The sequence below is a fragment of the Plectropomus leopardus genome, chromosome 3 (genome assembly GCF_026936395.1).
Source record: "Plectropomus leopardus strain MGB_pleo_1.0 chromosome 3, ASM2693639v1, whole genome shotgun sequence".
Taxonomy (NCBI): Eukaryota; Metazoa; Chordata; class Actinopteri; order Perciformes; family Serranidae; genus Plectropomus; species Plectropomus leopardus.
The window spans coordinates 38,697,144-38,719,481 of NC_142178.1; the positions used below are offsets into that span (position 1 = coordinate 38,697,144).

At 38.6% G+C, this 22,338-nt stretch overlaps 1 protein-coding gene across 1 annotated transcript in view; it reads left to right on the top strand.

The window, feature by feature from the left end:
• Positions 1 to 18,854, top strand: part of npepps (aminopeptidase puromycin sensitive) — a 29,547-nt gene extending 10,693 nt beyond the window's left edge. The window contains exons 6-23 of the mRNA XM_088075011.1: positions 1,740 to 1,940; positions 2,127 to 2,223; positions 2,309 to 2,342; positions 3,942 to 4,056; positions 5,207 to 5,371; positions 6,417 to 6,521; positions 6,604 to 6,664; positions 6,753 to 6,862; positions 7,462 to 7,525; positions 8,362 to 8,501; positions 10,612 to 10,746; positions 12,801 to 13,020; positions 13,765 to 13,907; positions 15,163 to 15,219; positions 15,382 to 15,489; positions 15,779 to 15,934; positions 16,167 to 16,214; positions 17,692 to 18,854. Coding sequence (XP_087931137.1) covers positions 1,740 to 1,940; positions 2,127 to 2,223; positions 2,309 to 2,342; positions 3,942 to 4,056; positions 5,207 to 5,371; positions 6,417 to 6,521; positions 6,604 to 6,664; positions 6,753 to 6,862; positions 7,462 to 7,525; positions 8,362 to 8,501; positions 10,612 to 10,746; positions 12,801 to 13,020; positions 13,765 to 13,907; positions 15,163 to 15,219; positions 15,382 to 15,489; positions 15,779 to 15,934; positions 16,167 to 16,214; positions 17,692 to 17,838 — 2,106 coding nt within the window. The 3' untranslated portion in view covers positions 17,839 to 18,854. The remainder of the gene's footprint in view (positions 1 to 1,739; positions 1,941 to 2,126; positions 2,224 to 2,308; positions 2,343 to 3,941; positions 4,057 to 5,206; positions 5,372 to 6,416; positions 6,522 to 6,603; positions 6,665 to 6,752; positions 6,863 to 7,461; positions 7,526 to 8,361; positions 8,502 to 10,611; positions 10,747 to 12,800; positions 13,021 to 13,764; positions 13,908 to 15,162; positions 15,220 to 15,381; positions 15,490 to 15,778; positions 15,935 to 16,166; positions 16,215 to 17,691) is intronic.
• Positions 18,855 to 22,338: the final 3,484 nt, after the last annotated feature.

Below are 22,338 nucleotides of genomic sequence, written 5' to 3' on the forward strand. Positions count from 1 at the left end.
TTATGGAAGATAAAGAGCAGACGATATTCAAAAAGCTCGACTTTCAGTTGAATTATCTGAGTGTGTTAGTCCCACTTTGAGAAATTCATTTCCAGGGCCTGGAATAGTCATGGAATTAGTATTAATCATTGAGATGGAAGTTTGTTGCGTGTATTGAAATTAGTTGTTACAGTGAATTTCTTCATGCAATGTGATGTAACAGTGAATTTATTTTCTGTAAATTAGCTGTTGACCAAATTATCTCTGATAAATGTCGCTGCACGATATACTCCTTTTTTAGCATTAACATCACAATGAGTTATATTTGCATAGAAATACATGATGTCATGCAAACAACTTTTTGCCGCTTGATATAAATGGAAAAACTTTTTTTTTCATTTTCCATGACTAATATCTGCCGAGCCTTTCCCTCCCCGTAGTGTGACTGTGTTTGTCATGGAAGTAAGACTCTCTTCTGTGTGTGTGTGTGTGTGTGTGTGTGTGTGTGTGTGTGTGTGTGTGTGTGTGTGTGTGTGTGAGAGAAATTAACATAACTTCACTCGAAGGCTTTTCTGAAATGAAAATCTCATCATAGGTAGCAGAAAAGTAATGGAAAAGTTTTAAAATTTTGTCCATAAAAATTAGTGGTTACCCTGATCACACACACACACACACACACACACACACACACACACACACACACACACACACACACACACTTACACCGTCCTGCGTCTGCCAAAAACACTAAAAAGAGTAACCACTGTAAAATGTTCCCTGGCCTCCATGCTGCTTTCTACTGTTTACAAACATGTTTGCTGGCCTGTCATACACCAAAACAACCCCCACACACACAGAAAGGTGTACTCGTCTGCTGCAGTCGTGTACACAGCTCTGCTCTACTGGCAATAGGGAAAGTCTGTAGCCTCTTTTTAGTGTGTTTGTCAGTGTTAAAAAAAAGTGCGTACACACACAAATGTTGGTGGAAGAGAGGATATTAGTAGATTCGTGCTCCAAAGGATGAACCATTGCAATTTTAATGACCCCATAGCTTTTCCTCCAGCATCACTCTCAATACAAGCTTGACATTTGTAGTCTCACTGCCAGTATGGCTCTTTAAATGGTAAAATCATCTGAACATTGTTTATTCCACCAGACGCCCCACTTTTGGTGTTTAATAAATATTTCAGCCTTTAACAGCTGCTGCTGGAGCTTTAGACTTTTAGTCTGTTTGTGTCATAAAACATCAGTCTTTGCACAAAAGAGAAAATTTTAAGGAAATCAGAAGATGTTGCTCTTCAGTAATGATCATAAAGTAAAGTAAAGTCCTACTTTAGCTCCACTATTAACAGCTGGATTGTTTTCAGTGATAATAGCAGTTATAGGAGTTTGCAAAGTGCTTTGACAAACAAGGCAAAGCAGAAGCAGATAACAAAAAGAGAAACAATTATAGGACACAAATTCAACAACCCATACCAATCAGAGTAAATGTTGTTCGAAGAATATTAGTCATAAACACAGAAATAATAATCCTAATATAAGAAATAAAGATGATGGGGCCAGCATGAAAGAATACATTGAAAGATATGATAAAATACAGACTAACATAGATTATAAAAACAGACATAATAAAAATAGACACATCACAATAAAATTGGGTTTTAAGAAGTGATTTAAAAGAAGTCAGTAATTCTGCAGGGGCCCTGATGGTTACCTGTTTCTGTGTCGTTTAAGTGTATTTCTGTTTCTCTTTTTTCCAGAATGTCATTGATCGAAAGCCATATCCGGAGGATGAAAACTTGGTGGAAGTGAAGTTTGCCACCACGCCCATCATGTCCACGTACCTTGTAGCTTTTGTCATCGGTGAATATGATTATGTGGAGGGCCAGTCATCAGACGGCGTAACGGTACGCGTCTACACGCCCGTCGGGAAGGCAGAACAAGGGAAATTTGCACTGGAGGTGAGAACATCGTTCACACACTTTTATAATATTTCCACAGAGCAAACCGCTGTTGAGTCACAGCGTCTGATTCATTTGATGGTTTCACATTTTGCACACTAAATGATCCAAACCACAAACATGACTGGAGACATTTTTTTGTATTTTGTTGCCTATTTTTTAAACTTTTTTTTTTCTTTTCTGCAGGTTGCGACTCAGACCTTACCTTTCTACAAAGACTACTTCAGCGTTCCTTATCCATTGCCTAAAATCGATCTCATAGCTATTGCTGATTTTGCTGCTGGTGAGTCGCTGTTAAATCTATATTCAGTAAATTTAAGACATTTCCTCTGAAAATGTTAAAAAACACACTGCTTCCTCCCACTCAGGTGCCATGGAAAACTGGGGCCTTGTTACCTACAGGTAAGCTTTAGCTGCTCTTGAGCTACTAATTTTAAAAACAAATCATTTTTTTGGTTGTTTTTTTAATTTGCTCAGTGTCTTTTTTGTTGGTATTTTAAGTCAAATCAATGCAATGTATGCCGATACGATACATACAAGCAAATTCAGTGTGACACAAAATAAATTACATTTAAAAAAGTGCAGGAGATAATAAAAATGGGAGAAAGAAAGATCCAATACAATAAAAATAAAAATTAAAAAAACTGCCAAAAAATGAAAAAACAAAATAAAAATACAAATAAATTGGTTGATTATGTATAATATGTGTCCAGTATTACAAGACTGCAATATACAGGGTTCTGGAAAGTATGCATTTAATTGAAAATACTATTGTGAGTAAAGAATAAACACTGAGTATTGGCTTATTGGCAAAAAATTAAATTGCCACTACACCTCAAATGTCATCTGTAGACTAAATTAGTCAAGATGCTAATCTTTGATGCAGTAATCATGTGAGATGAATCGAAATGATAAAGTCTCCCCAAAATATTTGAGGGCCTTTCAGACACTCTTTTGAACTTCAGCAGAGCTAAATGTTAATTATAGTAATAATACATTTATTTATATGGCACTTTTCAAAATACATGTTGCAAAGTGCTTCTCAAGACACAGAAACAGAAAGGTAAAAGAAGTGAGGTCACTTTAAAATAACCATGGTAAAAAACAAGGTGATAAAACATTTATACACATAAATGTATGTAAAAATAACATGCATGGGCACATACATACATATATATATCCATACACACATGCTCTGTGCGCATGCTTTAGCTCACAAATCCACAAACACACATACACACACATTTAAAGACACATAACACTAAGATCTTACTCATATGCCATCTTTAAACAATCAAACAAACCAAACAAATAATTAAAATTAAACTTTTAAAGTAAATTAAAAAATTGTTGATTTATCGTTTAGATGACTGACAGAAAATTAATCAAGAACAATTTTGATAAATTATCTATTGTTAAGCTTATTTTCAAGCTGAAATGCCAAAAGAGATTTTCTGCCTTTTCTCTGTTTTATTTCACTGTAAATTTACTATATTTTGGTTTAAGTACTGTTGATCTGAAAAAACAAGCAGTTCCCGTTAGTGTTTCCTTGGGCTCTGGGATTCGGGGTTGGCCTTTTCCTTTACTTTCTGATTGATTGTTCATTAAAATAATCAATCAACAGGGTAAATAAATATTGCAGCTCTACACTGTAGTTTTGCAGCTTCAGGTTTCTTTGAGAAAACAGCAGTTTTTCACTTTCTTTCAGAGAAAGTTCTCGTTGCAGTTGTGTGTTTTCGGCTGACGGCGCTGATGGCTTTTTAATTGCTTCGTGATCAGTTGGACGCGCTGCCACCTGTTAGGTGTTCAGACGACGTGTGATCAGCGTGCGGCAGCAGGCTCCATTCATCCACCATCTATCATCCACCAGCAGCAGCCGCCTGCCTGCAGGTGTCTCTAATAAACAGCCCAGCAGCTGACGGGGACTCGGAAAACCTGCCGCTGTTCGGAGGAAGCGTTGACCTTCAGCCGCGTTAACTTCCTCTCTGTTGTTTATTCCAGGGAGACAGCTCTGCTCATCGACCCGAAGAACTCCTGCTCGTCCTCCAGGCAGTGGGTGGCGCTGGTGGTCGGACATGAACTCGCCCACCAGTGGTTCGGAAACTTGGTCACCATGGTAACCAGCCATAATCTTGCATCTGATATTTGTGGCCAAAAATAATTGCGAACACCTTTATACAGATACAGCTTTGAAAATATTAATCATCATAATGATAACATAACAAAATACAAAACAGTGATAAATAAGAAAGAGAAATATGTTTTAAAATGAAGAAGGCGCAGCTACGCTCAGAGTTTAGGGTGCGCTCAACATCGCCATGCAGGGGTTAATATCAGAGCGGCTCTTATAGGAGATGTAGGAGGTCAACTAGAGCGCCACATGCTGGAGGGGCGCCGCTGGTCACTCAAAAAAAAAAAAAACGATAATTAGCTGCGCCCCTTTCTTCATGTTCTGCCTTAAAAATGACAAATGAACAAACAAAGAGAGGTGGTGTCCCTGCCGGTGTCCGCTCTGTTCTCATTGACCGCCGGTGTCTTCTCTGGTGTCCGCTCTGCTCTCATTCTCCGCCGGTGTCTCCGCTGGTGTCTCCACACGTCCGCTTCACTCTCGCTCTCTGCCGGTGTCCCCGCCGGTGTCTTCGCTGGTGTCTGCTCTGTTCTCATTCTCCGCTGGTGTCTCCAAATGTCCGCCCGGCAGTCATTGTCTGCCGGTGTCTCCGAATGTCCACTCCGTTCTCTTTCTCCAGTGGTTCTCTGCCGTTGTCCGCCCTCCTCTCATTCTCCGCCGGCGTGTCTGAATGTGAAGGTCTTTTTTTAAAGCGGCTAAAAAACGTTTCGATATTAACCCCTGTGGGGTGCACGCCCCGTGTGTTTCTGCAAACCGGGCGCGTGACGACCACAACTCTCCTTTTAATGAGACACACAAGACGTGCTGCCACCCGCTGTCACTTTTTTGAGTGCGTGCTGCTTTCGTTACCATGGATACTTGTTTCACTTTGCATCTTTTGGCTGCTCCATACTGTGCGTAAAAGTTACAGCGTAACACACACAGCTCCTCAGTCTAACTGGAGCCTAAAGTTGGTCGTAACTCTGAGCTCTGGAGTCTCTTTACAGCAGGTGTTCCTCCAGTTTGTTCACTCGGGTGTTTTTATCTTGTGAATTACTAAAACTTGTTTTATTGTACTTCATCAGTCGCTCAGAGTCAGTATTTGTACTGGTAATGTAGATCATATATTGCAGGTAAATGTCATCTTGTGTGTGTGCAGGAATGGTGGACCCATCTGTGGCTTAATGAGGGATTTGCATCCTGGATCGAGTATCTGTGTGTGGACCACTGCTTCCCAGAGTACGACATCTGGACCCAGTTTGTCTCGGCTGACTACACCCGCGCTCTGGACCTGGATGCACTGGACAGCAGCCATCCCATAGAGGTGAGCCGCGGAGGAGTTCATATTATGTTGTCGCTTTTGGCAGCGAACGGTTATGATGATACATATTCTCAGAGCAGCGAGTTTGTCGTGTAATGATGTCGGCAAAATGGGCATCTCACTGATTATTGATTATTTTGGAAGTAATGTTATTTAATGAGTGTGTAATCTCCTGTCACAAAAGCTTGATTGTGTCCGGTCAGATGGCTGAGAGGTCTACTCTGCATTTCTAAACGGTCTTTAATGCTTTTAGGTTAAGAGTTTATTTTCTGAAATAAAATAGTGTCTTGTAATAATAATGTTTAAAAATAAAAGTGAAAAAAAATATTGCACTTGGAGTTTAAATGCATAATGTGCAAAGTGCCAGCATTTAAGCAGCATTTAAAATACGATTTGGTAATTATCAGCAGGTCAAATTTAAGTTTAGTTTACTAGAATGATCACATTAGTTATTATTTTAGAGAAAATATGAAAATATTTATTAATTTAACCCTTGAGGACTGTTTGGTACATTTTATGTGTTTTTAATTCTTTTCATTTTTGATAAGTTTGGCTGTGTTCGTGCATTTGCTATATTTGATTTCACATTTTCATATATGATTTGATATTTGATTATGAAAAGCGCGTATTATGTGCAGTGCAGTACAAGTGTGAGTATTTGATACTGAACAAAATATAATAATTTATAAAAATAAATGCTGCTACAAATCATTGACACATCCTAACCTATGATAAGTCTACTTTGCATGTGGGGTATTTAAAATATTTATTTTTTATGTTGTTTTTTTTCCTCCCAGCAGCATAATTACAAAAACCTGGCATTCAGAAGGGTTAAAATTCTGAAAATTACTGAATATTTGATGTGTATAAATACTCCATACACTAAAAATAGTGTTTATTATTTTTCAAAGATATTGTTCATACGCCATATCGCCCAGCCGAACATCAGAATAACTTTTGAAGAGTTATGTATGTTAACTCCATTAAAGTTTTCATCAGCCTCTTTAACAGCTGTGTTTTGGGTTTTTTTCTGTGTTTTGTGCTCCAGGTGAACGTGGGCCATCCATCAGAGGTAGACGAAATCTTCGACGCCATTTCCTACAGCAAAGGAGCATCTGTGATCCGCATGTTGCACAACTACACAGGAGACGAGGTTTGTTTCAAACACTCGTGTTGTTATTTTCTTTTTTATATGTTTTATTCATTAAGTTTCACCTCTAACTGTTTCTTTGTAGGACTTTAGGAAAGGAATGAACGCCTATCTTTTGAAGTTCCAACATAAAAATGCTTCGACAGGTGAGAATATATTTCCCTGGAGAGGAAACTGTTGTGTAAATCGATTTCCTGGTTTCCTGATCCTCTGACTCCCGGCTGTCGTCCACAGAGGACCTATGGGACTGTCTGGAACAGGCCAGTGGAAAACCCATCGCTGCAGTGATGAGCTCGTGGACCAAGCAGATGGGCTTCCCCATTATAGTAGTGGACCAGGAGCAGGTGAGCGCCTCCGGACACGAAACTGCTAAATCAGCCAGAAGTTTGAGCGCTTTAAATCAAAATAACACATTCTGTTGACTGAACTGCTGCTTGATTTTAGTATGTTATTTAGCAACTTAACTTCTTTCATACTTACTGAAATTCACCAGCAGAAGTGATAAAGTGTTTGTCTGGTTCTAAATTTATCCCCCATTTGTTGATTCTCACACACACATTGCACACATATCTCTGTTTTAATATTTTTAACTTACACTGTACTTACTTACAGTTAGATAAATTGCGTTTTAGCATAAGGCACATTTGTTTTTGTTTGTTTTTTTTTTACACACTTTAAACACTCAGCACATTTCCCCGTGATTTAAATTTTCAACGATAAGAGCTAACTGTCTGTGTCTGTTTTTTACGATACGATACGATACGATACGATACGATACGATACGATACGATACGATACACATTTTATTGTCCCCATAGGGGAAATTTGTCTTGGACTCATTGCTGCACAGTTACACTTAATTTTACTTTTCACACTTACACACTGAGCATATTTGCATGCTTTATTCTAAATATTCACTAACTAACTATCACGTTTCTTACAGCAAGGTGACGACCGCATCCTCAAGATCTCTCAGAAGAAGTTCTGTGCCAGTGGACCACACAACGGTGAGTTCACTGCCTTTGTTTTTTTTAAGATGTTATGTAGCTCAAACCATCTGCAAAAAACACTCAGGGTTCTTGTATAAATACGAACATATTTTTTGTTAACTTCTTTTATTGCATAACAATGCAACTTAAAAAAATATACAAGGTTAAAAGGTACATACGCTACTAAACAGGTCACGGGTGGATCTGTCCTGCAGTAATTAGTTGCACCCAGTGAAACTGAATATTCAGCTGTAACCCCAAATCCAATCAGGACATCTCTCACTTTTCAACATCAAAATATGAAAGTCAACTTGTTACTCAAATCAATCAAATAAATTTAATTAAATCCCACCTGCTGACAGGCGTTTTTAACAGGCAGCGGATGCATCCGCCGACACTTCAGACAAATCAAACAATTACTCACCTCAATAATCCATGAAGTTCCCAGATAGTAACTTGACCCACTCCAATACCCTTACCGACCACAGGTCGATCTTTTTGGAGCGTGATGAGACGTTGTGGTTCAGACCATATGAAGCGCCGCAATCTCACCACACGTCCTGCTGGCAGAATAGGTCCTGCTGTGCAGTAATCTACAATAAATCCTAAAATATAATCAATATAATCAACATTTCGCTGTTGAATCCTTTAGCAAAAAAAAGTATCTGGGACTCACGTACCCCCGACCTACCAAACCATCAGTTGAGTAAAAATAAATAAATAACTTGATGCACCTGTACATATTCAGTAAACAAACATAAGTATTTCATGTCCGAAAAGGAGTAGGAGGAAGTAAATACGTAAGTAGGAGGAAGTAGATGCTTATCGGCTCATCGTCTTGTGTTGTTGAACAGGTGAGGATTGCCCCAGCTGGATGGTCCCCATTAGTATTTGTACCAGCGAGGACCCCAAATGCACCAAGCTCAAGGTTCTGCTGGACAGACCCGAGACGACCATCACCCTGAGCGGCGTGGCCCCTGACCAGTGGATCAAGGTGAGCTCAGGTCACAGCATGTGTCCAGGCCAAGCGGCAACCTCCAAGGCTGACAAATGAAGGCAACGCACACGTGCCCAAAACCTGCAGTTTCTCTAATGTCCACTTAAGGCTGGGAAATTATGTTTGGAAGAGTGTTTTAATAGAGGACTGTTATGTTTACTCTCTATCTCTTTTTTTAATTATCCAACAGGTTTGCATTATGCAGCATGAAAACAGTGTGTGATCATAATGTGTCTTCACATGTGACTGTGGCTGTATTTGTGGAAAAGGTCGTGTGCATACAAATGAGTAAAACTTTACGCTCAGCTCGTCACCATGTTTGGTGAACATAAACATTTCTCCTCACTTCAGAGCGGAGTTAAAATTTACCCGACTGGATCAAGGTTCCAGTGTCTGAAGCTGAATTAATGAGTCATAAGAGAAGATGCCTTCGTCTGTCCTGTTTTCATTAAAAAAGTGAAATATCAGAGTTCAGACGAAGGTCACAGACCGGAGTTGTGTCAGTCAGCAGGGAGGAAGAACAGGAAGTGATGTGGTCATCGGACTCAGCCACACTTTCACCAGACAATGTCTCTATAGACGATCACCTATTTCACTGACACGGGACAACTTTTAGATAGCTTTATTATGAAAGTTAGACTTCATCGTATTCTTTTGAGTTTTTTTCAAATGGAAACAGCCACTCAGCCGTTATCAAAAAGCAGTGATGTGTGTTGGAGTGGCAATATGAGTGTGTATATATATATACACATACACACAGTATATATTTTTTTTTCTGTTTGTTTTTTGTTTTGGAGCCAGCCTCAAGTGGACATTAGAGGAACTGCAGTTTTGGCACTTTAAATAATACCATATTCACACTGGGGTGCACATCGGATTTAAAACATGGGTAAACCCACTAAATTTGAGCAGTTGGCTGTTTTCCCACTGCCACTGAACTTCCCACTGGAGAAAGAGTCAGCCTTTCTGTCAGCTGACATGCGTATGTGTGTTATTGTCTTGTTGGTGTGTCCCGGCGATGTCACGGACAAGCAGAAGATCAGGTAAACAGTAGACAGCAGCAGAAGCAGAGTTCTTTGAAAACTTTTCAGCAGTTTCTTGTTATTTATCTCTTACTTATCAAGTCCCCCTTTCAAAGTTGGCGCAGATGTATTTGGATCAGTGTTTTAGCTGCTTAGGAGGAGACGGAGAGTAATTAATGACGGCGCATCATTGCAACTTGCTGGTTAAGGAGCTGAAATTACTTTGTTCACCCGGGTGTTGTCTTCCCATTAATGCTGATCGGAGCCAGATAAAAACCCGTGTCTACTGCAAAGTCATTTGACCGGGGTGTGAATACCGATTGCACGAGTTCCCATTGTATTAAAAGCCAGGCGTTAGCAGGTGTTAGCGGGTTTTTTATGCAGTTCGCCGCTTGGCAGCAATGTCATCATGCAGAAACCTACATCATGTCATGCGGGAAAACATTTTTAGGAGGGCTTGGGAAAGTAGCTTGGGAATTTTCACACTAATATTTACACACTTTAAATGTTCAGATTCGAATACATAATAAACACCACCCGAGGCTACAGAGTGATATATAAACCCCACTCTTTAGTCTTTCATTCTGTTAATGTAAATGAGACATGAACATGAATGGACTCGTAGAAGCTGATGATGTTTCTGTCTGAATGAAGAGTCCCATGGAAATAAACGGTGTAAACAAAGAGTGGATAGGGATACATACAGCTGATACTGGTGTATAAATAATGCTTTGAATCCCCAATGCTCCAGTTCTGTGGCTTGTTCAGCGTTCATGTTACTCAATTATGAGCTCATGAATTTAAACTGCAGTTTAGGGACACACATCTAAAAAAAAAAAAGATTTAAAGACTACAGTTCTCTCTCCTCATTCAGTTAAAGTCAGAATTATCAGAGTTTGGGGAAATTGTGCCGCCACCAGAATCCCATTGTTCACTAAACCCTCAAGCATTAGTGTTCGGATGATGCTGTTTCCCTCCCTTTAAGCCATGCTGGATCATAGCACTCAGTCTGAGAGGTAAAAAATGGTGAAACTCCAGTTTTTCCCCTCCGCAGACTGACCCAGTTGTGTCCCTGCTGTTTACAGATCAACCCCGGCACCGTGGGCTTCTATCGCATCCAGTACAGCTCGTCCATGTTGGAGAGTCTGCTGCCGGGCATCAGAGACCTCACCCTGCAGCCTGTGGACCGACTCGGCCTGCAGAACGACCTATTCTCCCTGGTGAGAGACACACACTCACACACTCACACAGCCTGGCTGCAGGGCAATGAAACAATAACAGTAATTTCCGTTTTTTTTCCTTCGTGGAAATCCGCTTCCCTCCCAGTGTAAACAAACAGACGGTGCAGAATCGAAACGGGCAGGAAGACTGAAAAGGGAAAGTGAGAGCTGTTGAGAAGGAAGAAAGTCAAAGTGCAAATTCAACTTAAAGATAAAATTCGCCTTATTTTCCTTAATAAAAAACAAAAAAAAATCCCTCTCAATCATCACTTGTGACCTGCTCTAAGTGTGTGGCGGTGTATGTATCTGCAGAGACTCTGCCCTCGGCCTGTAGTTTCTTATTTTGCTGCAGATTTTGGTGGTCAAAGGTCACCGTGACCTCGTCTGACTTATTTTCATGAACGCAATACCTCAAATGCATCTTTAGGGAATTTCTCCAAATTTGGCTCGAACATTTAGTTGGACTCAACAATGAACTGATTCAGTTTTGGTGGTCATAGGTGAAAGGTCAAAGTCACTGACCTTGTCTTTTTCATTCTTGTGAGCACAATTTCTCAGAAGCACCTTCAGGGATTTAAAAAAAAATGGCAAAAGAGTGTACTTTAATTCAACAATGAACTCATTAGATTTTGGTAGTCAAAGAACAAGGTCACCTTGGCCTTGCATCTGTCTTACTCTCCTGAATGTAATATCTCAAGATCAGCAGGAGGGATTTTTTTTCTTTTTTCTTTTTTCTTTTTTTTTTTTTAACTTTGGCACAAAGGTTCACTTGGACTCGACGATAACCGAATTAAATTTTGGTGGTCAAAGTTCAAGGTCACTATGACCTTGCATCCATCTCACTCTAATGAATACAATATCAGAAGAGCACCTTGAGGGAATTTCTCCAAATTTGGCGCAAAAGTCCACTTGGACCCAACAGTTAACTGATTCAATTTTGGTGGTCATAGGTGGAGGTTCAAGGGCACTGTGACCTTGTCTTTCTCATTCTTGTAAACACAATATCTCAAGATTTTTGTTTTGTTTTTTTTAAATTGGAGCAAGCGTTCACTTTGATTCAACAATGAACTGAGTAGAGTTCAGTGGTCAAAGAACAAGGTCACCTTGACCTTGCATCCGTCCTATTCTCTTGGAAGTAAGATCTTAGAAACACCTTGAGGGAGTTTCCTTAAATTTGGTGCAAACATCCTCTTGGACTCAGACTGAATGAACTGATTAAAATTTGGTGGTCAAAGGTCTCTGTGAGCCGTAAATCAAGAATTCATTCGTTAATTGTGACAATATTTCACACAAATGTCTAAAAGGAGATAATGATGAAGTGATGACATTTTCTATTCAAAAGGTCAAAGGTCAGCATACTCTTCTTGCCATTACTCAGCGTCATATCTCAGGAACAGAGGGTTTTTTTATTATCATTGTTATAAGTTTGCAGCAGGTTTTCATACAAATCTGAAATAATTTCAACTTTTTTCTGCTGCTCTTGCTTTTTGAATTCCTGCAGTTAAAGACATTAACCCCTTGAAACCTGGATCAACATTTTTCTTGTGCAGCATTCAGACGCCTTCGATTTAAACGTTGCTTGAACAAATTGGTTTGATTTTTTTTTTTTTTTTTTTTTTTTTTCAAAAATATGGAAAGAGGGCAATGAGCAACTCTGTCCTGCAAATTGTAAGAAATTTCAAGAAACATGATCTAAAATAAAAAGACAGAGAAGGAGAAATTATTAGAAACACACAGAAATATATATATTATGTTATCATTTTTTTCCCAGGCCATTTCTTTATTTTTGGTTTTTACTCTTTTTTTCTAATTTTAAGGATTTTTTTCTTGACTTATTTCTTGCTATTTTTTTTGGTCATATCTTGTAAGGTTGTTTCACTGTCTTCTTGTGTTATGGAAGGAAATCAGGGCATTTTTTTCAGATTTGAAAGTGTTGAATGTACAGCAGGCCTTCGGCCTTAAAACTGTCGTCCTTCGTAAGCACAAAGGGTCTTTTTATATTTCAGGGAATCTTAAAGGGAAAAGCGTTTCTGAGCTTGTTTTTGTGTCTTTAGTCTCGTGCGGGGATGATCAGCACGGTGGAGGTGCTGAAGCTGATGGAGGCGTTCGTCAACGAGCCAAACTACACGGTGTGGAGCGACCTCAGCTGCAACCTGGGAGTGCTGTCCTCGCTGCTGTCCCACACCGACTTCCACGAGGAGATCCAGGAGTTCATCCGGGACCTCTTCACCCCCATCGGCCTGGAGCTCGGCTGGGACTGCAAACCGGGGGAAGGTGAGGAAGTAGATTCCTTCATTAACATTTAATCTTTTAATTTACATTCATTGCCTTTATTTAATAGAGCATCGCTTTTTTAGACCCCTTGTGAAGTTAGAGATTTCAAGCTATATTATCAAGATTTTTAAGTTTAGATGTTTATTTCAAATTCTGAAAAAAGTTGCATAAAAATGATAGTAGAGTCCGAGCAATATATTAGTCAGACGATTTTATCAGCCGATTTTGGGCCGTCAAGAATATAAAGGTATCTGCTTACATGTTGTCCAATATGCACGATATGAGAAGTTTATTTATTTTTTTAAAGATTATTTTGGGGCTTTTTGCCTTTATTAGATAGGAAAGTTTAAGTGTTAAAGGGGGAAAGAGGGTGGATAACATACAGTAAAGGGCCGAAGCTGGAATCGAACCAGCGGTCGCTGCTGAAAGGACGTATAGCCTCTGTGTGTTGGGCGCCCGCTCTGCCACCTGAGCGTCTGGGCACCCCTGAAGAGTTTATTTTAACAGAACATGATGCAGAGAAAGACGCTTTGAGTAATTTGAAAATATTTAATTCCCAAAGAAACGTACTGTTAGACTGCATTGATGTCATTTTTGACAGAAAAGTTAATTGCATAAAAAAATATCAATATAGTCATTTTTTACTCCCCAATATCATCTTCTAAAAATCCAGAATCGGTCAAACTCTGAATAGTCTATTTTGGCGATGTAATTTGACTTGACTGTGATGTTTTCGTCGTGCAGGCCACCTGGACGCCCTGCTGAGAGGTTTGGTTCTGGGGAAGCTGGGAAAAGCAGGACACAAACCCACACTGGAAGAAGCCCGGCGGAGATTCAAGGACCACGTGGAGGGCAAACAGGTCCTGCCCGCAGACCTCCGGAGCCCGGTGAGCACAATAAAACACTGACCGTGATCTACGAGTGGTTTTTAACAGCCTCCACACTCAACATGTTTTGTTTTGTGGTTTGTATTAAAGGGATAGTTCACCCAAAAAATGAAAATTCAGTCATTATCTACTCATCCTTGTGTCGATGGAAAGGGTGAAGTTTAATAGTCCGCTAAAGACCGCCAGAGGTTCACGGGGAAAAGGCGATGCACTCATCTCCAAAACAGTTGAAGCAAATGGTGACCAGGACTCAAACGTTAAAAAAAAAAAACATAATAAAACTACAAAATGTCTCCATACTGCTCATCTGAAGTGTCCTGAAGCCCCAACGTGCCAAGTTGTTTTGAAAAACGCCGCTGCCGTTATGTTTTTAGCCGTGTTGTAGCCTGTAGCTCCCAGTGTGTGAGCTGCGTTCACATACGCTCACTTTAGACCAACGCTACATGCAAACAGTGTCAGTGCGTGAGGAACTTCTACTTAATAAAACCTCAGTGACATATTTTTATTTAGTTATTTTAGTATTTTATAAGTTTCCCTGAACTTTACAAAAAAAAAGTTGCTGGAAACTTTCAGTATATGATGCTGAAAGTTTCAGTTTTAAATTAACATTTGCTAAAGACATTTAATTAAGTGTTGTGTTGGGGTTTGTTATATTCCAAATTTTATTCAGATTTTCATTTTTATTGTAAATGCATACCGGCTCCAAATACTGGTTCATCTGTCTTATTAGTATCGGCCCTGAAAAACCAATATCGGTCAGCCCCGACTAGAATAGAATAGAAAGAGTGCCTTTATTGTCATTTTATCTTAAACATACAAAATTCAGTGTGACTCTGGTGAGGAGCCACAGTTAAAAACACGATCTACACACACTCAACACGTCTCACCAAATAAATAAATAATACAAATATGGAGGCGTAAACAAGCAAAAACTCCTCCACCACCGTGTTTTTACCGGCCTGTGACGTGAAAAAACGTCGGTAAACCATCAGTCAAAAATCACTCCTCATTCGGTCAGTCGCCCCTCATACGGTATCTAATTTATATGCTTTATTTTTTAATTATTACATTTTGGCATAAGAAATGTAATAATTGAAATTATTAAACAATAGCTTTAAATTGATCCCCTGGCAGGTTTGATTTTTGGACCCTTGGTTAGTTAGTGGACATGCCGGTTAGAAAAAACTGCAGTTTTACAAAGATTTCAGAGTAATGTTTTTATTTTTTAATAAATTTATATGTCATTTTGTTCCAGGTGTATTTAACGGTTCTGAAGCATGGAGACAGTGCCACATTGGACACGATGATGAAGGTGGGACAGCATGTTAGGCTGAGACATCAGGGACAATTACAACAACAGTTTCCATTATTCAGACTGATGTTAAAATTATTATCCTGTACGAGGTGATTGTTTGTTTCTGCTTTTACTCATGTCTTATCTCTTTTTTTGTCCCTTTTCTAATCTGTCTTTTAGCTCCACAAACAGGCCGACATGCAGGAGGAGAAGAACCGCATCGAGCGAGTGCTGGGCGCCATCTCCGCCCCCGACCTCATCCAGAAAGTCCTCAGCTTCGCGCTCTCGGTACGCACGACCACGTTTAACAAAGTTTTGTTTTTGTTGGGGAAAAAGTGCCAGTGAAGGAAAATCTGACCTAGTTTAGTTTTTTTATCCACTTGGACTTTGAGTCCGTTTATTACTGCGTGACGGTTTAATGATTAATGACGACAGCGGAGCAGAAACCGACACGTCTCCGAAACCATCGGCAGAGTCTCGGCACCTTTTTATCTTGTCAGATTTTGACGTGTAGCAGCTGACCGCATCACGCCAGCTCACCTTCGCTCATCGTCTCTGTGCGTTATCTCCCCGACAGGAAGAGGTTCGTCCCCAGGACACGGTGTCAGTAATCGGGGGCGTGGCAGGAAGCAGTAAACAAGGCCGGAAAGCTGCCTGGAAGTTTGTGAAGGACAACTGGGAGGAACTTTACAACCGCTACCAGGGCGGCTTCCTCATATCACGGCTCATCAAGGTAAAAAAACTCACACCGCTTCTCCGTTACGTGTGAAATTAATTTTTCCAACAGCGACAACGACACACATTTAATCTGCTCGGTGCCGGAATATTTCTCTGTTTATTTCGATTTTTTATTTATCTTTGCTGGTCTTTATTTGGGATTTTTTTTAAATTTTTGTTTGTTTTTGTGTGAGACAAAAATTGTGCATGTTGTTTTTTTATTCCGCTCACGTTTCCTGTCTTTGCAGCTCACGGTTGATGGATTTGCGATCGACAAAATGGCTGCTGAAGTGAAGGTGAGAGCGCTTCGCCTGAATTCTGCAGAATCATTTCTTGTTTCTGAAGGTTTATTCGTGGTGGTGGAGTTTTTATTTATTTATTTTTTTTAGGGGAAAAAAGTCAAATATTTTGATATTTCACAAGTATAGATCATTCCATATTTTTAGTCTTTTTTTAAAATTTTCAGCTGAGTCGTGTTTGGAAGAGCCATTACTTTTTTTGCAGAACAGAATTTAGTTTTTTTACCACTAGAGGGCAGAAGGACCTCATAAACAAATGTGGAGTCACTCCTCCAGCATCATGAGCGTCTCATCATCATTATGAATGAATGAAAGCTTCTGCGTGAGTCTCAGAGTTGTTTTCTACAAAAATCTTTCTCCCTCTGCCCCTTTAGGGACCGTTTGATACGTTTTACACACTTTCATTCTTCATTCTTTGATAATTGTGTGTGTTGATGCATGTGTCCTAAATGTAGTCCAGATTGTGTATTTGAGTGTAATCAGTGAATTTGCAGCTCAGCTCCTACAATAAGTCTAAAATACACTGTGGAAACTAAATAGTTACATTCAGACTGTTCAGGTCCAAAAATGCTCCATTGAAACCCATTCAAACCGACATTTTTGATCCCACAGCCATCAGAGCAGAAAAACAGGACTTGTATTATTTCTGGGTGTCATTCTGGGCTTTTGACTCTGAATTTGTCATTTTGACTATTTTCCACCTGATGAGGTCATTTTGACCATATTTGGCATATGGAGGAAATACATGCTATTTCCACTAGGTGACCTGTCACAGTCAATGTAGCTGCTGATCACTGACATATCCCAGACTGTCAGCAGCTACACTCACACACTGACATATCCCAGACTGAGATTTAAAAAAAACTAAAATCTACTTTGCATGTAATGATTTTTTAAATCTAAAAACATAGTGGCATGATGCCCCTGGCATATAAAGGGTTAAAACTCTGAAAATTAAATATTTATTATTAGGGCTGATGTTCGTTTAAAAAAAAAAACTCAGTGAAAGTAAAAAATTAAATTCATGTACCACGTTTTTTATCGCCTGGTTTTGAAAAGTGCGTTTTGTGTGCAGTGCGGTGTAAGTGTGAGTATTGCTAATGTTGCTGCTAATCATTGACAAAATTCTACTTAACATGTTGACTATTGAATAAAAAAACGTTCTTTTTTTTTCTTTCTCGTCTAAAAACACAGTGACACCTGCACAAAAACCAGGCATTTAAAGGGTTAAAAATCTGAAAATGAATGAATATTTGATTTTTAGGGCTGATGCTGGCTGAAAAATCAACTCAGTGAAAGTAGAAAATAATATTAATTCATAATAATTTTTAAATCTTGAGTTTGAAAAGCGCATTTTGTGATCAGATAGGAGTGTGTTTGATATTAAAGCGACTCCTCTGTGTGTGTGTGTGTGTGTGTGTGTGCGTGTTGTGTGTGTGTGTGTGTGTGTGCGTGTGCGTGTGTCTCCTCGCAGAGTTTCTTTGAGAGCCACCCGGCGCCGGCGGCCGAGCGCACGGTGCAGCAGTGCTGCGAGAACATCCTCCTCAACGCCGCCTGGCTGAAGCGCGACGCAGACGACATCTCTCAGTATCTACTGCAGCGCAAGGCGCCTCCCGTCTGAGCCGCAGACCTCCTCCCTCCTCCTCCTCCTCCGCCGCCTCCTCCTCCTCCAGCCCCAGCTCCTCCCCCTCCTCCCCCCAGCGCGGACCTCCCAGCATCATAGCTGCCTCGGCCCCCCCACTCACTACAGACCCGAAGGGAGTCGGAGCGCGCTCAGCCGGCTTCATCTAAAGAAACTGTATGAAAACACGAAGGCAAAGCCAAGAATTTAACAAAGCGTTGGAAACACAAAGAGACTCTTTCTACGTTAACCAAGCAGATTCATTTTAGTCAGACCAGGAATGTAGTTTAACCCCCATTCTGCCCTCGAGCAGACCGCGCCGCAACAACAAAAACGGCCCGAAACGATCGCACTCTGCCTCACCTTCATCCATCTCTGCTGAGAAAACTGTGAATACCCTTCAACACTCCTCTTCCTCATATTTTTCTTCCCACTCATCTGAATGCATGAAGTGTGATTTTCTGCATTTGCTGCTTTTGTTTACTTCTGTTTGTTTTCTGTACAAACAAATTATTAGATTTATTTTGTTTCATTTTTCTCCTCCTCGTCCGTTAGTTATTCCCTCCTTCTCCCTCCTCCACCTTCTTTTTCGGGCGTTGTGATTGGGTGAAAGCAGAAGGCGCCTGGGCAGAATGGGCCGAAAGGGACAGTTAAGATGTTTTTGAAGTGGGGTTTTTCGGGGTGTTAATTCAGAAAGTGATATACGGTAAATATCAGTCGGCGCGCCCACTCTGCAGAAGAAGGCTGGACTCTGACATGAAATCTAAGCAACAAAAATATTTCTCACAAATTCATGGAAAAAAGGACATGAATAACTTAAGAAATAATCCCAAAATTAGCAGGAAATATGTAAAAAAAAAAAAAAAAAAAAAATAAAAAAGAAAATTACTTGAAATTAGTACAAAAAAAGAAAAGAACAAAAACAGGAAATGAAGAATGTGATGAAATAAAATAATAAATGTAAGTATTTTTTTTTCTGTCATCTAATGTTAAATATATATTTATGATAATTGTAACTATAGTGTTCTTGATATTTTCCATAGTTTTTGATAATTTTCCAACGATTCTTTTTTTTTTAGCAAAATTTCATGTTATTTTGTCTTCACATTTTCTTTCTGTCTTTTTCTTTTTTTGCAATTTCAGAGACATTTCTTGCCAATTTCATAATTTCTTTTTTTTGACAAAAGTCAAACCGATGTGCTCAAGTTTCAAAGGTTTAAATGTTTGTGAAAAGCATCTGAACACAGCGAGAAAATGGATGTCAGAGTCCAGCCTGCTTCTCCAACCCTTTAACCCTTTCAAACCTGAGCCGGTTAGCTTAATTTCTCACAAAAAAAAAATGGAAAAAGGGTGATGAGTAACTTAACAAGAAATAATCCCAAAATTAGCAGGAAATACGTAAAAAAAAATCTACAAGAAAATTACTTGAAATTAGCACAAAAAGAGAAAAGACCAAAATCAGGACATTAAAAATGTGACAAAATTAAATAATACATTCAAATAATAATTTTTTTGCCATCTATTTTTAAATATATATTTATAGTAATTAGGAATATAGTTTCCTTTCCTTTCTCTTTTTTTAACCCTTTAACACCTGGGCCGTCATTAATTTTCTTGTGCTGCATTTAGACGCCTTCACGAGCATTTTAACCTCTAAAACCTGTGAAAAAAAAACAAGGAAATTTGTAATGAATTTGGCAAAAACATATTCTGCAAACTGCAAATAAAATAACTAAAAGGTGACATGGAAATAATAAAAATAAGAGAAAAATGACCAGAAAACTATATTAACAATTTTCATAATTATATATTTTAAATTATGGCAAAGAAAAAAAGGAAAGGGAAAAAAAAATGAAAATAATAATTATAATAAGAAAGAAAATCATATTTTTTTTGGCTCTTGAAGTTATTTATTTTATTTTCTTGTATTTTTTTTTTTTACTTTTCCCTATTTTCCAGTAATTTCTTTGTAACATCTTATTAATTTCTTCCTCACTTTTAGGACGTTTCTTATTAAGTTTCATGCCGCCCTCAAGCTGATTTACTGAGGTTTCAAAGGGTTAAAGCTAACTTTCAGGTCGTTTTCTCGTTTCTTTTTTTTCATTTTCCGAGACACTTCTTGCAAAATTACTAATTGTTTTTTGCTTTTTAAACCAATTTTTTTGACATTTTTCACAAGAAAATCAATGTTTATCCAGCCTGCTTCTCCAAACTGGGGACAAACTGACCGACTGTTCGTAACACACTGACTCTGCATGAATTACCTCACACAGCACCACTTCAAAAAAGCCGAACTCTCCCTTTAATAACAGTAGTGTGTGTGTTTTAGTGTCCAACAGCACTGATTCTCCATTTGCTAATAAACGGTTAGGACGAGGCGAGCAGCGCCAGCATGGTACTACATTGTAAACTGTATAATGCAAGCATTTTATTTCCAGGAACGATGTTCCTTTTAACATAATGAAACGGAAAGTTCATGGTTACCTGTTTCCACTCTCCACTCCCCCGTCCCTCCCGAAAAACACAACCTGGAGCTCTGCTCAGTCAGAGTTTGTATAGTTTGAATCAATATTTAAACTCTCCTGTTTCTCTCTCCGCCGCCCCTCCGTGAAGTGAAGGAAACGGCGCGTTTTATAAAACATCAGATGCAGTGATTTATTTAAATGTTGAGATAATCTTATATACTGAGGAGACAGAGAGAAAAAAGATGACAACACTACTCTTCGGGGCCTTTTTTTCATTCTGAAGTAACATCAGGAAACGCCTCTCGGCCCGCTCCGGACTTTGTGGACAGATCGACTCGGCTGTCAAACTCGGAAGCCTTAAATTGGTCCGACTGGTTTGCAGTAAAAAAAAAAAAAAAAAAATTAACACTGAAGTGGTTAAAAAATAGTTTCCACATAACGTCAAATGTATCTAACGTGACAGATTATGCAGACTTGTTGAACGAGTATATCTATATAGAATTTACAATTTGATGTGGTTTTTTTTGAGAAACATACCGACCGAGTTCATCCAACCTGTTGTCGAGACTTTCACCTCCTCCCCCCCGAAAAACTCCTGGAACATTTGTTGTCTTTTTTTTTTGTTTTTTTGTTTATTTGTTTGTTTTTTCTTTTTTTTCTTTTTTTTGTTTTGTTTAAAACTACAGTTGGTGTTCATTAAAGTGAAAAAGGATTATAAAAACAAAAAAAAAGTGAAATTAGTACATTTTAATGAGTGGGGTGTGAGTGTGCATGCCTGCAAACAGATTTGTAATTTATTTTGTATTATCTCACACACACACACACACACACACACACGGAGGGAGGAGATGATCAATACTGGATTACGAACGGATGAAGCAGCAGTGAAACGGATGTGTAAATATATATAACGGCTGAATTACACCTGATGAGAATAAAACTGGTGACAGATCGACGACCGCAGAGAGGAAATTCACTCCACGTTTTGGTTTTTATGAAGCAGTCGAGGCGGCGTTTGATGTTTAATGTTTTCTTGTCTCTTTTTCTAACGAATCAGAGTTTAACTCATCGTGGTGGACGTCTCTGTGACTGAGGAAGAGGAGAGTGCACAGGCGAGCGGAAATGTGCGGTCCAAATAAAGCAACATTTGATGATATCTGTCATCATCAAACCTTTATTTAATGCTCCGGAAATCAGCTGAGGAGAGCCTCGTTTTTCAATGATGAAAAACAATCAACAAGCACACAAATAACCGTTAAAATAAAGACAAAATCATACAAAACAAACAATATTAATATAAATAGGTAAAAATAAAAATTACAGGATAGCGTGGTGTCAAGGCCTCAGGGACTGTTTGGCACGTTATCACTTTAAAATTCCTTTTAAATAATGTGAAAAAATGCAGAAATAATTAATTATAAGTGATTTACTTAAAACTTGTGTTCATAAATATGGTACATAATACTTAACTTGGATGAGTTTTATATATATATATATATATATATATATATATAATCATTGATATATCCAAACCTGAGCCAATATAAAAAAAATAATTAATAATAATTATGATAATAATAAATAATAATAATCTAGTTGCTTGTAGTATATGGAAAATAATTATTTTTTGTGTGATTTTTCATTTAAAAACATAGTTGCATCATGACAAAAACCTGATATTTAAAGGGTTGAAATTCTGAAAATTAGTTAGTATTTGATTTTTACTGATGTTGGTTAAAAATATTAATTCAGTGGAAGTAGAAAATCATATTAATGTATGATGTTTTTATTGACTAATTTTGAAAAGTGCATTATGTGCGCAGAGTGGTATGAGTGTGTGTATCTGACACTGTGCAAATAATACTAATGTATAAAAATCAATTAATCTAATCATTGACATATCCCTGGCTGTGATAATAATAATAATAATAGTAATAACAATATTTTATGAAGTAGATCAGTTATTATTATCTACATAGCATTTAGTGTAAAAGATTTTGTTGTTTCTTTTTGTTCACCTTAAAGCATAATCTGT